The sequence below is a fragment of the Coregonus clupeaformis genome, chromosome 17, assembly GCF_020615455.1.
Source record: "Coregonus clupeaformis isolate EN_2021a chromosome 17, ASM2061545v1, whole genome shotgun sequence".
NCBI classification, from domain to species: Eukaryota; Metazoa; Chordata; class Actinopteri; order Salmoniformes; family Salmonidae; genus Coregonus; species Coregonus clupeaformis.
This window is the reverse complement of record NC_059208.1, coordinates 10,436,219-10,449,637: the sequence shown is the minus strand read 5'-3', so window position 1 is coordinate 10,449,637 and position 13,419 is coordinate 10,436,219. Positions and strand designations below refer to the sequence as shown.

Here is a 13,419-nt window from a genome sequence, read left to right as displayed (position 1 = left end):
TCCCCCTCTCTGATCCGGACCAGGTGATATGCATTGCGTAGGTCTAGCTTGGTGAACACCGTAGCACCCTGTAAGGAGTCGAAGGCAGAACTCATCAAGGGCAGGGGATACTTGTTCTTGACCGTGATGTCATTCAACCCCGATAATCAATACACGGTCGAAGAGAGCCATCCTTCTTACCCACAAAGAAGAATCCTGCCCCCAGGGGTGATGACGAGGGACGAACGAGACCAGCAGCTAGGGACTCCTTGATGTAGGTCTCCAACGCCTCACGTTCAGGTCGGGAGATACTGTATAACCTTCCCTTGGGGTAGACAGCTCCAGGGACCAGGTTGATGGCACAATCATATGGTCGGTGGGGAGGGAGTGACAGAGCCTTCTGCTTACTGAAAACTTCCCCCAAATCGTGATATGTCTCGGGAACCAGGGACAAATCTGGGGGTTTAGCCTCAATCACCTGACTGGGAACCGAATGGGGGCAGGCAGTCTTGAGACAGTTAGCATGACAATCAAGGCTCCAACTCGTTACCTTGCCCGTCACCCAATCGAACGTGGGATTGTGTTCCTTCAGCCAGGGGTATCCAAGGACCAGAGGAACATGGGAAGACGGCAGAATGAAGAATGAAATCATCTCAGAATGATTCCCCGACAACCGCATCTTAACCGGTTCAGTCCTCATCGTGATACGTGCCAGACTACTGCCGTTCAGAGTGGTCGCTTCAATGGCTTCCGGCAATTGCTCCTTGGAAAGCCCCAGCTGTTCCACCAACTCGGCATCAAGAAAGCTTCCATCGGCACCTGAATCGATAAAAGCGTTAAGCGCTAAGCTCTGATTCCTGTTCACAAGGGTAGCCGGAAACGGGGTCTGACAGAGGTACTGAGAGGTTGAAACTGGCTCGCTAAAAGTCCTCCCAACTTTAGCGAGCCGGGCAGTTTGACGACCGCCGGGAACAGGTGGAGATGTAATGTCCCGAGCTACCACAGTAGAGGCAGCAGTTGGTCTGACGTCTATGTTGACGCTCCTCCTTGGTTAACCCGTGCCGCCCCACTTGCATGGGTTCAGAATCGGGAGAGAGGACCTCTCCACTAATCCATTGTGGTGGAGAATGATCGGCGTGTTCTGGTCCACCACCCGACCCGACTGGGAACTGAGAAGCTGATCGATTGGACGGACCCCATTGCTTCTCCCTCCTTCGCTCTCGGACTCGATTATCCACCCGAATAGACAAGGCTACCAAGCTGTCCAGGTCACTAGGCTCCGGATAGGAGATCAACTCATCCTTGAGCTGCTCCGACAGACCCTGGTAAAAGGCCGCTTGCAGAGACTCCTCGTTCCACCCACTCTCCACAGCCAACGTCTTGAACTCGATCACGAAGTCGGCCACGCTGCGAGTTCCTTGGTGAAGCGAAAACAGGCGCCTAGCTGCGTCCCTCCCTCGGACGGAATGGTCGAAGAGCTTCCTCATCTCGGCCGTGAACCCCTGGTATGAAGCCATGCAGGGATCTTGTCGTTCCCAAACGGCTGAAGCCCACTCCAGCGCTCGACCACGCAGCAACGCAATCACAAAGGCTATCCTAGCCTTGTCTGTGGCATAAGAGTAGGGCTGTAGATCGAACACTAATCCACACTGCATAAGGAAGGAACGGCATCTTCCCAGCTCCCCCTCATATCTATCCGGCGTCGGAACCTCGGGCTCACGGAAGGACACAGCTCCCGAGCGGCAGGCGAGATGGGTGAAACCGGTAGTGGATCCTCCACCGGAAACTTGCGTTGGTTCTGGACCTCCGTCAGACCGGTAGAAAGGTTCCGAACTGACAACGCGATCTCCTGTAGTACCGTGCTATGATGGCCCAACATCTTCTCCTGATGGGTAATGGCATGGCGAACAGAGTCCAGGTCCGCTGGGTTCATTACTGGCCGGATCGTTCTGTCACGGTTTACTACGCCAGAACCCAGAAGCAGACCAGGACAAGGTACTTAGAGAAAAAGGTGAGTGTTTATTAATTGACTCCCGAGTGAGGCTGAATAATCCAGGGACAGAGCGGGTGGCGTGGATGGGTTGTTGAGGGTGCAGTGGTAGGTCCAGACATGGCTCGGCAGCCGCCGACCATCAGGCAGAGGTTGGGTGAAGGTTCCGGGTGAGAGACTGCAGACAGAACAAAACGGAGGTGAGTACACAGCAAATCAACAAGGTGCAAAACAACAAAAACTAACGCTAGAACTCAAGGCTGATACGCTGACAACATACTGTTCATGGCTAACGATCCGGCAGGAACTGGATGTTAGGCCAGAGCCTAAGAAGGGTGATGATCAGGACCAGGTGTGCAGATTGCTGATGGGATGCAGGTGCGGAAAACAAGAGCGCTCCCCGGAGCGTTCCCGAACCCTCGGGAAACTGGAGATTACGAACAGGAACACTAGTCACCAGCCAGGACCCGACTCAGACAGCCGGGATCGTTACAGATATTTTGTTGGTGATGTGGACACCAAGGAACTTGAAGCGCTCAATCTGTTCCACTACAGCCCTGTCGATGAGAATGGGGGCGTGCTCAGTCCTCTTTTCTTTCCTGTAGTCCACAATCATCTCCTTTGTCTTGATCATATTGAGGGAGAGGTTGTTATCCTGGCACCACACGGCCAGGTCTCGGACCTCCTCCCTATAGGCTGTCTCATCGTTGTCAGTGATCAGGTCTACAACTTTTGTGTTGTCAGCAAACTTAATGATGGTGTTGGAGTCATGCCTGGCCATGCAGTCATGGGTGAACAGCGAGTACAGGAGGGGACTGAGCACGCACCCCTGAGGGGCCCCCGTGGTGAGGATCAGCGTGGCAGATGTGTTGTTACCTACCCTTACCACCCGGGGGCGGCCCGTCAGGAAGTCCAGGATCCAGTTGCAGAGGGAGGTGTTTAGTCCCAGGATCCTTAGCTTAGTGATGAGCTTTGAGGGCACTATGGTGTTGAACACTGAGCTGTAGTCAATGAACAGCATTCTCACGTAGGTGTTCCTCTTGTCCAGGTGGGAAAGGGCAGTGTGGAGTGCAATAGAGATTGCATCATCTGTGGATCTGTTGAGGCGGTATGCAAATTGGAGTGGGTCTAGGGTTTCTGGGATAACGGTGTTGATGTGAGCCATGACCAGCCTTTCAAAGCACTTCATGGCTACAGACGTGAGTGCTACGGGTCGGTAGTCATTTGGGCAGGTTATCTTAGTGTCCTTGGGCACAGGGACTATGGTGGTCTGCTTGAAACATGTTGGTATTACAGACTCAGTCAGGGACATGTTGAAAATATCAGTGAAGACACTTGCCAGTTGGTCAGCAAATGCTCGGAGTACACGTCCTGGTAATCCGTCTGGCCCTGCAGCCTTGTGAATGTTGACCTGCTTAAAAGTCTTACTCACATCGGCTACGGAGAGTGTGATCACATAGTCATCCAGAACAGCTGGTGCTCTCATGCATGCTTCAGTGTTGCTTGCCTCGAAGCGAGCATAGAAGTGATTTAGCTCATCTGGTAGGCTTGTGTCACTGGGCAGCTTGCGGCTGTGCTTCCTTTTATAGTCTGTAATAGTTTACAAGCCCTGCCACATCCGACGAGTGTCAGAGCCGGTGTAGTACGATTCAATCTTAGTCTGGTATTGACTCTTTGCCTGTTTGATGGTTCGTCTGAGGGCATAGCGGGATTTCTTATAAGCGTCCGGGTTAGAGTCCCGCTCCTTGAAAGCGGCAGCTCTACCCTTTAGCTCAGTGTGGATGTTGCCTGTAATCCATGGCTTCTGATTGGGGTATGTATGTAGGGTCAATGTGGGGACGAAGTCATCGATGCAATTATTGATGAAGCCAGTGACTGATGTGGTGTACTCCTCAATGCTATCTGAAGAATCCCGGAACATATTCCAGTCTGTGCTAGAAAAACAGTCCTGTAGCTTAGCATCTGCATCATCTGACCACTTTTTTATTAACCGAGTCACTGGTGCTTCCTGCTTTAGTTTTTGCTTATAAGCAGGAATCAGGAGGATAGAGTTATGGTCAGATTTGCCAAATGGAGGGTGAGGGAGAGCTTTGTATGCGTCTCTGTGTGTGGAGTAAAGGTGGTCTAGAGTTTTTTTCCTCTGCTTGCATATTTACCATGCTGGTAGAAATTAGGTAGAACGGATTTAAGTTTCCCTGCATTAAAGTCCCCAGCCACTAGGAGCGCAGCCTCTGGATGAGCGTTTTCCTGTTTACTTATGGCCTTATACAGCTCATTGAGTGCAATCTTAATGCCAGCATCTGTTTGTAGTGGTAGATAGACAGCTACGAAAAATATAGATGAAAAGTATCTTGGTAAATAGTGTGGTCTACAGCTTATCATGAGATACTCTACCTCGAGACTTCCTTAGTATTAGATTTTGTGCACCAGCTGTTGTTTACAAATATACACAGACCGCCACCCTTTGTCTTACCGGAGTCAGCTGTTCTATCCTGCCGATGTAGCGTATATCCCGTCAGCTGTATGTTGTCCATGTCGTCGTTCAGGCACGACTCGGTGAAACATAAGATATTACAGTTTTTAATGTCCCGTTGATAGGATAACCTTAATCTTAGGTCGTCCAATTTGTTCTGAAATGATTGAACATTGACTAATAGGATTGATGGAAGAGGCAGTTTACTCGCTCGCCGTCAGATCCTTACAAGGCACCCCAACCTACGTCCACGATATCTCCGTCTCTTACTCATGCGAATGACAGGGATTTGGGCCTTGTCGGGTGTCTGTAGGATATCCTTCGCGTCCAATACGAGGTGAGTAATCGCTGTCCTGATATCCAGAAGCTCTTTTTGGTCATAAGAGACGGTGACAGAAACATTATGTACAGAATAAATTACAAATAACGTGAAAAAACACACATAATAGTACAATTGGTTAGAGGGCTGTAAAACGGCAGCCATCTTCTCTGGCACCACTTCTATGCTCATCCTACATTTATGTCATGAAGGGATGTATTTCCTCTGCCATTACGTAGGTAGACCTAACCCCCGCATAAAATCCTTTAGTTTCAATTGAAGATATTGGTAAGAGGCTCTGGATGTTGATTTTGGGGGGGTGTTGCCCCCTCCTGTAAAATCATCTAGGGAAAACTAAGAACAGAGACTGACATGTTGTCACCCATATCCGTGGTGTTTGCATTAAGTCTAAGACCATGTCTCCATTTGTTTAAACAGATCGATATGGTACTTAAACTATAATTAGCCACATAATCAATGTTCTCTTCATTTGAATACATAGCATCACAGCACTGTAATGACTTTTTATAATCTGTAGATGAAAACAGTATGCTATTGATAAAGGACAGTAAATATTGGTCATTAATGTAAAGGGTCTGTATATCTTTAGACTGAGTCAGTTGTAAGCATTCATAATGCATCAATGTTGTTGAAATAATCTGTATGTAAACAATTGTTGGAAAAATGACTTGTGTCATGTACAAAGTAGATGTCCTAACCGACTTGCCAAAACTATAGTTTGTTAACAAGACATTTGTGGAGTGGTTGAAAAACGAGTTTTAATGACTCCAACCTAAGTGTTTGTAAACTTCCGACTTCAAATGTACATCCTGAACACACAGGGCTTTTACAGCTCTCTCTGACCCAGCCATCTCCCTATGCCTATAGCCTAGGCCCAGGGGAAGACATCTGTTTGAGCCTGGCCTGTAGTCAGCTGTGAGGCTCAGGCCTCTGCTGGCCAGAGTGCTGTCCATGTTTACCAGATGCACCGTCTGTCCCCCCAGGTAAACTAACCATCTGGCAGCACTGAGCCTCAGCAGACACACTGGCCCAGGGCCCAAAGCATGCTGGAAAATTGAGTCAAACACATTGGCCCAAGGCCCAAAGCATGCTGGATGATGGAGTCAAATAATTTGGCCGTGGGCCTAAAGCTTTATAGATCAACTTGTGTGTGTATATTGTACTGTGGCTGTCTATAGAGGACAATGGACAAACAGTAAGTATGGATAAACATACACTGCCTGCACATGTTTTAGAGTACCATGAAATCATGCAAATGTACGAGTGCATACACAAAATACAGGACTCGCTTATTATGATGTTATTTATGAAATATTAACATAAACTATTCTGCATGGAACAATATTAATTTGTTTTATCAATCTACTCTCTATACAGTATTTTCTATATGTGACCGACCGGCTCGATTCGGTCTTATGTAGCAAAATTTGAAATTGTGTTTTTTACATTGGATAAAAGTAGAGACTCAGAACTAGAAAATGGTAAATCATACACTACAGTTGAGGAACAATGGGAAAGTAATTATGCTTTGAAAGTTGATAAACTTGTGACCTCACTTTTGAGAAAATGGCCTTTGAATGTTTTGGTACCTACTGGAGAGCTCTTCTTTGTCTACACCCATTCAGCATCGTTCACACCCTCTTAAGCTTTAGCCCCATCCATCTCTTTAAGGGTTGATCCGAGCATTCTGTCCTAACAACAGCAGTCAAGCACCCAAGCTTAACTGGCTAACGTTGTCTAGCTTGCTAGCTACTTCCAGACACAAATGAGAGAACAGCTCACTGACCATTTTACTCGCCCTAGCAGAGCTGGTTAGGCTGTTTTTATGTTATCCAGAGCGTTGGTGACTGCAACTGTGCTGCTGGCAACAATTTATGCTTTTTTGCCAATGTTTACTGACACCGGCCATATTCAAAGTGTGTTCAGCATTCGTAAATGCATCAGTTATTCTGTGCTCTGGCACACTCAGTAGAGAGTGCTCTGAAATCGGAGTAGATAGCCAGAGCGAATTTACCAGCTCCGTCTATCAACAGTTGTCGCAGTGACATTCTATTGAAATGCTTACTTGCATAGTGGAGTCTTTTGTTAAGACATGTAGCTAGCTAGCTAGGTAAACAATGAACCATAATCCCAACTCATGACATTACTACCCTGCATGAATCTGCAGGTAGCTAACCAACCAGGTTCAATGTTAGCTAGCTAACATTAGGCTATAACTAGCAAAGCAAATGGCTCTGAGATACGAATAATATTACTACATAGATCATACACGTAACGTTAGCTAGCTGACCTAACAACAGCAGTCAAGCACCCAAGCTAACTGACTAACATTAGCTAGCTTGCTAGCGACTTCCAGACACAAATGAGAGAACAGCTCACTGACCATTTTACTTGCCCTATTGAAATGGATACTTGCATAGTGGAGTCTTTTGTTAAGACATGTAGCTAGCTAGCTAAACAATTAACCATAATCCCAACTCATGACATTACTACCCTGCATGAATCTGCAGGTAGCTAACCAACCAGGTTCAATGTTAGCTAGCTAGCTAACATTAGGCTATAACTAGCAAAGCAAATGGCTCTGAGATATGAATAATATTAATACACAGATCATACACGTAACGTTAGCTAGCGAGCCAACGAGCCAGCTAACGTTAGCTAGCTAGCTAACGGTACACTTTAACTTGAAATGCAAACTACATTCTGTCAAAATTAGAAACATGTGATATCTGAAAATGTAGCTAGATAGACTATCTTACCCATATACATCATGGATGGATGCTTCTCCCTGTCACGGATGCCATGGTTGCCCTTAGTTTGATTGAAGATGTAATCCGCAGACAGGTGTTTTCTCCATCTCCTTAGCTATCATACTCTAATTCCAATGATTTCAAAACTCGGTCCTCCAAAAAGTGGAGAGCAACACTTATACAGTTCTACTACGTGATATATATATATTTTTAAAGCCGCATTAGACAGGATTACCTACACATACTGACCAGCTCAAATAGACAGAAGCGTTCTATATGGCAGACCAATCTGAACTCATCTCTCGGCATGTCCAGCCCACTCATTATCTCAGCTAATCATGGCTAGCGGGAAGGTTGCTGTCTTTTTCTGTGGCTAAACCAACTAGGCTCATCATTTAACAATTGTATTCGTATTTACAGATGGCATGCAAGTTTGTTATTAAGGCACATGAAAGTTCACATGTTCTAGAAGGCATTTCTGCCAAAAAACACATTTAGATAAAAAAAAAAAAGTATATGTTCAAATGGCTCTCCTGTGAAGTAGTGACCCGTGACATATGCCTAGTTTCCTGAAACGAGTCACATATGCACTTTATCACCAGTTATAAGTAATTCATGATTACCATGTATAGGTCTTAAATCATGCCCTCCCAACATGCTTCATTACATACATACAGTGCACCCTGAGGCATAAGTCACAGTCTCACTAGGCTATTAGCCCTGTTGAGTAAGCTAATCTTCCTTCATATTTTATCTCAATATTAATCTGTAAACATTTCCATTAACATAGACCAGATGGAGTCTGCAGGGAAGATTTCTGATCAATACCTTTGTATTGTAATCTCTAATGTAATCAATGAAACTGTGTATCTTTAGTAGCAATTTGTAGTTTAATGCGAAGGAATTTATTTGATATTTGAAGCATTCAGGGCTGAAGAATATTCTGCCTACTCAGGTTCAGAGTGGACATTGGCCTACCGATAACCCTGTTGTTTATAGAAACAAAGCCCATTCCAGCCTTGTGTAGGTCTACAATCTTGTCCCTGACATCCTTGGAGAGCTCTTTGGTCTTGGCCATGGTGGAGAGTTTGGAATCTGATTGATTGATTGCTTCTGTGGACAGGTGTCTTTTATACAGGTAACAAGCTGAGATTAGGAGCACTCCCTTTAAGAGTGTGCTCCTAATCTCAGCTCGTTACCTCTATAAAAGACACCTGGGAGCCAGAAATCTTTCTGATTGAGAGGGGGTCAAATACTTATTTTTCCCTCACTGTACACCTTAGCCAAATACATTTAAACTCAGTTTTTCACAATTCCTGACATTTAATCCTAGTAAAAATGCCCTGTTTTAGGTCAGCTAGGATCACCACTTTATTTTAAGAATGTGAAACGTCAGAACAATAGTAGAGAGAATGATTTATTTCAGCTTTTATTTATTTCATCACATTCCCAGTGGGTCAGAAGTTTACATACACTCAATTAGTATTTGGAAGCATTGCCTTTAAATTGTTTAACTTGGGTCAAACGTTTCGGGTAGCCTTCCACAAGCTTCCCACAATAAGTTGGGTGAATTTTGGCCCATTCCTCCTGACAGAGCTGGTGTAACTGAGTCAGGTACGTAGGCCTCCTTGCTCGCACACGCTTTTTCAGTTCTGCCCACAAATGTTCTATAGGCTTGAGGTCAGGGCTTTGTGATGGCCACTCCAATACCTTGACTTTGTTGTCCTTAAGCCATTTTGCCACAACTTTGGAAGTATGCTTGGGGTCATTGTCCATTTGGAAGACCCATTTGCGACCAAACTTTAACTTCCTGACTGATGTCTTGAGATGTTGCTTCACAATATCCACATAATTTTCCTTCCTCGTGTTGCCATCTATTTTGTGAAGTGCACCAGTCCCTCCTGCAGCAAAGCACCCCCACAGCATGATACTGCCACCCCGTGCTTCACGGTTGGGATGGTGTTCTTCGGCTTGCAAGCTACCCCCTTTTTCCTCCAAACATAACGATGGTCATTATGGCCAAACAGTTCTATTTTTGTTTCATCAGACCAGAGGACATTTCTCCAAAAAGTACGATCTTTGTCCCCATGTGCAGTTGCAAACTGTAGTCTGGCTTTTTTATAGCGGTTTTGGAGCAGTGGCTTCTTCCTTGCTGAGCAGCCTTTCAGGTTATGTCGATATAGGACTCGTTTTACTGTGGATATAGATTGGAACATTGTCTTTAAATTTCAATCACGCTGTAAAGCTGAACTTCCGCAATGCACATTGAATAGAGCCCTCAATGTAATGATATTTGAAAAAATGTATCTTCTCTCAGCATCCTATGCAAACCACATATAGGCATATTCTCCCCCTACCCAACGATATGCTTAAACCTGGCTATAGGGATCACCCCTTAGTGCTGACGCGCTCTGAGGAAGTCAATTTATGTCCAAAGGGCCAACTGATTGGTAGCGAAATCTTATTTTCTACGTATCGATCCCGGAGGGCCTCAGCCAACGAAATGCAGAAAACCCTGGGCAAGATGGATCTGCTGTCACATCTTACAGTAGAAATCAGCCAATCAATGTCACTTCCCTCCGCCGGGTCCTGTATGAACCTAATTCCAGTCATCGTGGCTAAATGGTGAAAACCTGGGGGTTCATCAATCATCAATCCAAGCAGCGCTTTGCTTAATAGTCTGGTCTTTACTGAATAGCCACTGCATTTATCTATCTGGGGGAGCAAAGTGGAAATCCCTTCTACTATCTGAGAAAGAGAGAGAGAGAGAGAGAGAGAGAGAGAGAGAGAGAGAGAGAGAGAGAGAGAGAGAGAGAGAGAGAGAGAGAGAGAGAGAGAGAGAGAGATGGCAACAATGGCTAATATAATTTGATCGCTGTGTTCTGTCTCTCACACGTTCTATTTCCTAAATGGGGGCTGTCTGCTAACACGTTTCGAAATTGAAGCTTGCTGAAAGATGTATTACCGGTATCTCTCCTGTCCTCTCCCCACTTCAGAATCCATTTTGATCTGTCTGTTTTGTAGAAAGCTATGTGCAGTACCTGAATGTGAAGTCTATTTTTCCTGAATCTGATTTTAATATCTGCTGAAGTGTCTCTTTGCCTGTTTGATTGTCTCAAGTACTACCGTGTCTCCTGTAACAGCCTCTAAATGTATGACAAACCAGTTAGTGAAACATATCTCCTCTTCTCTCTGTTTCAGGTGACAAGTGTTCATGCTTCCAAGGCGGACCTCCTAAAGTCGGGAAGCCCCAAGTCGACGTTAAAACACATATGGACAGAAAGCGGCAAGGACCTGTCAATCAGCAGGTTGCTGTCACAGACTCTCCATGGCAAAGAGAACACCACGGCCCTGGACCTGCGCTACGACACCCCGGAGCCCTACTCCGAGCAGGACCTCTGGGACTGGCTGAGGAACTCCACCGACCTCCAGGATTCTAGACCGAGAGCCAAGCGGCGGCCTATGGTCAAGACGGGCAAGTTCAAGAAGATGTTCGGCTGGGGAGACTTCCACTCCAACATTAAGACGGTCAAGCTTAACCTCCTCATCACAGGGAAGATCGTGGACCACGGCAACGGAACCTTCAGCGTTTACTTCAGACACAACTCCACAGGCCAGGGCAACGTGTCTGTGAGTCTCGTCCCGCCAACCAAGATCGTGGAGTTCGACGTGGCGGCCCAGCAGTCCGTGATTGACGCCAAGGACTCCAAGTCCTTCAACTGCCGCATAGAGTACGAGAAGGTGGAGAAGGGCGCCAGGAACACGCTGTGTAACTTCGACCCGTCCAAGACGTGTTACCAGGAGCAGACTCAGAGCCACGTCTCCTGGCTCTGCTCCAAGCCTTTTAAAGTCATCTGCATCTACATCTCCTTCTACAGCACTGACTACAAGCTGGTGCAGAAAGTCTGTCCGGACTACAACTACCACAGTGACACTCCCTACTTCCCTTCTGGCTGAACACGCCTACAACAACAACCCCAATGTGAAGGACCAGAGAGTTACAGAGTGGGCCTTCTTCTTCTTTTTCCCCACCCAGAGAAATATATGTTAGCTGTACTGTTCTGAAAATAAAAGAATGTGTAAAATGAATTGATTATCTATTTATAAAATTAAGACAATACAGAAAGTAAAGATTTATGGGGCAGTGATACATTATACTATGACTAAACAAATAATATCGATTATAATTCATTTGTTTTATAGGTTTCATACCTTTTTTCCATCAGTGATTTCATAGATGCATCATGTGTACATATTTGGGGTTGATAGTTCCATTTGTAACTAAGTAAAATCAGCATTTCATGTAAGTCTTATTAGTTTGTAACAACTTGTTAATGTTATCGATATGTTATGTTAATTTGCTTGGTCCAGTTTGATTCTAGGCGCTTAAATTTTCTCCTTTTAGTATTTCTTACTTACTTTGCTCCTTAGGACCACCATACTTTCTGTGTGAAAGTTCAGTTCTGTGAGCTATCAATTGGATGGCAATGTACAGGATCCTATGTTTTGTTCGCACCTGCAATACTATTCATTCATAGCAGTTCAATTCCGCTCTGTCAGAAATAACAGTCCAGCCTCCTATCCTTGAAGGCCTTCAAAATCCCCACACATTTCCAAACCCTTCGACCCCACAGTCGAGAGAGCTGAAGAAGAGGAGAGTGTCGGTGTGCAATCCAAGTATCAGGTGGAGGTGGTCTTACCAGCCTGGCGGACTTACCTAGCGTTGAGTAGGCTTCTCCCGCAGGCACGTTTTATAAAAAGAAAAAAAACGCATTTTACATGTTCAGGAATGATGCTGTTCAATCTTCAGCTTGTCCCTGTATAAGTCCTGGCTCAGATTCTTATTAGAAAATCACAGCCTTATTAGGTTTATTGTTTATATTCAATTGTGATTGATTGGGGGGCTTTGCTCATTGTCATTGACTTAATAAAAAATGTAATGTAATGAATTCTATATCTTAGAGAGCCTAATTTGTATGAATGGTTTGTATTGTACATAGTTTATCCCGAATTGAGCTGTGTCTGTATATGCACCCATAAAGCTGTCTCCCACTTCCCACAATCTCTCTCTCTCTCTCTCTCTCTCTCTCTCTCTCTCTCTCTCTCTCTCTCTCTCTCTCTCGCTCTCTCTCGTGAATCCATGAAAACAGCAACCATGTACATATGCTGTAGAACTGTCAAAATATATTATAAGTATTCATCAAATGTATGACTTAAACTTTTATTTCTGGGGGAAGGTGGGGATGGAGGTGTACATATGAATAAAAAATACTGTAAGTTTTATCAGTTTAATGTTATTGCGTTTGAGTTCTTTATATGCATGTCTCACTGATTATTATAATGGTAGGATTTGAAAGTCAATAAATGTTACGGACCTGAATTGCCAGACATTTAAGCATGTACAGTACATATTCTCAACATAATTTGCATCATGAGTCTCCCAACACGTTGTACCTAATAGTGCACAGTATACATTTAATCAATTTCATCAGGGCTATCAAGAGTATCCCAATATTGTACATTAGGTTTCACACATCTCTCTCCAAAGATACAGATCAAGCTGAGCTCCATGCTTTTCTTAGCGCATCATAATGTCACATAATCTGTTACATTTCAATAAAATATACATTTTGCTTCTTTTTTTGGGGGGGACCTACCATACCTTATTGAGCCTTTAGATTCCTGAACTTCTTAGACTTGGGCCTTGATGTTCCTGATAAAGACAGAAATCAAACTTCTTCCAACTTCACCAAAGCAAAACTGATCACACCATTCATCCAAATTCACTCCAAGACCAATCAAAACATATACAGTAAGCTCTATACTTCCTGAGTTTGATCATCAATACTTCCCAGAATCCCTCTGATCTCATACCAACCATACCATG

The 13,419-nt window shown here is 44.8% G+C and overlaps 1 protein-coding gene across 1 annotated transcript in view; it reads left to right on the top strand.

Annotated features, from left to right (window-relative positions):
* The window catches only part of LOC121586574 (neurexophilin-1), a 50,074-nt gene extending 37,255 nt beyond the window's left edge, over positions 1-12,819 (top strand). Inside the window, exon 2 of the mRNA XM_041903370.2 lies at positions 10,734-12,819. Within this exon, the coding sequence (XP_041759304.1) occupies positions 10,734-11,489 (756 nt within the window). The 3' untranslated portion in view covers positions 11,490-12,819. The remainder of the gene's footprint in view (positions 1-10,733) is intronic.
* The last annotated feature ends 600 nt before the right edge of the window (positions 12,820-13,419 follow it).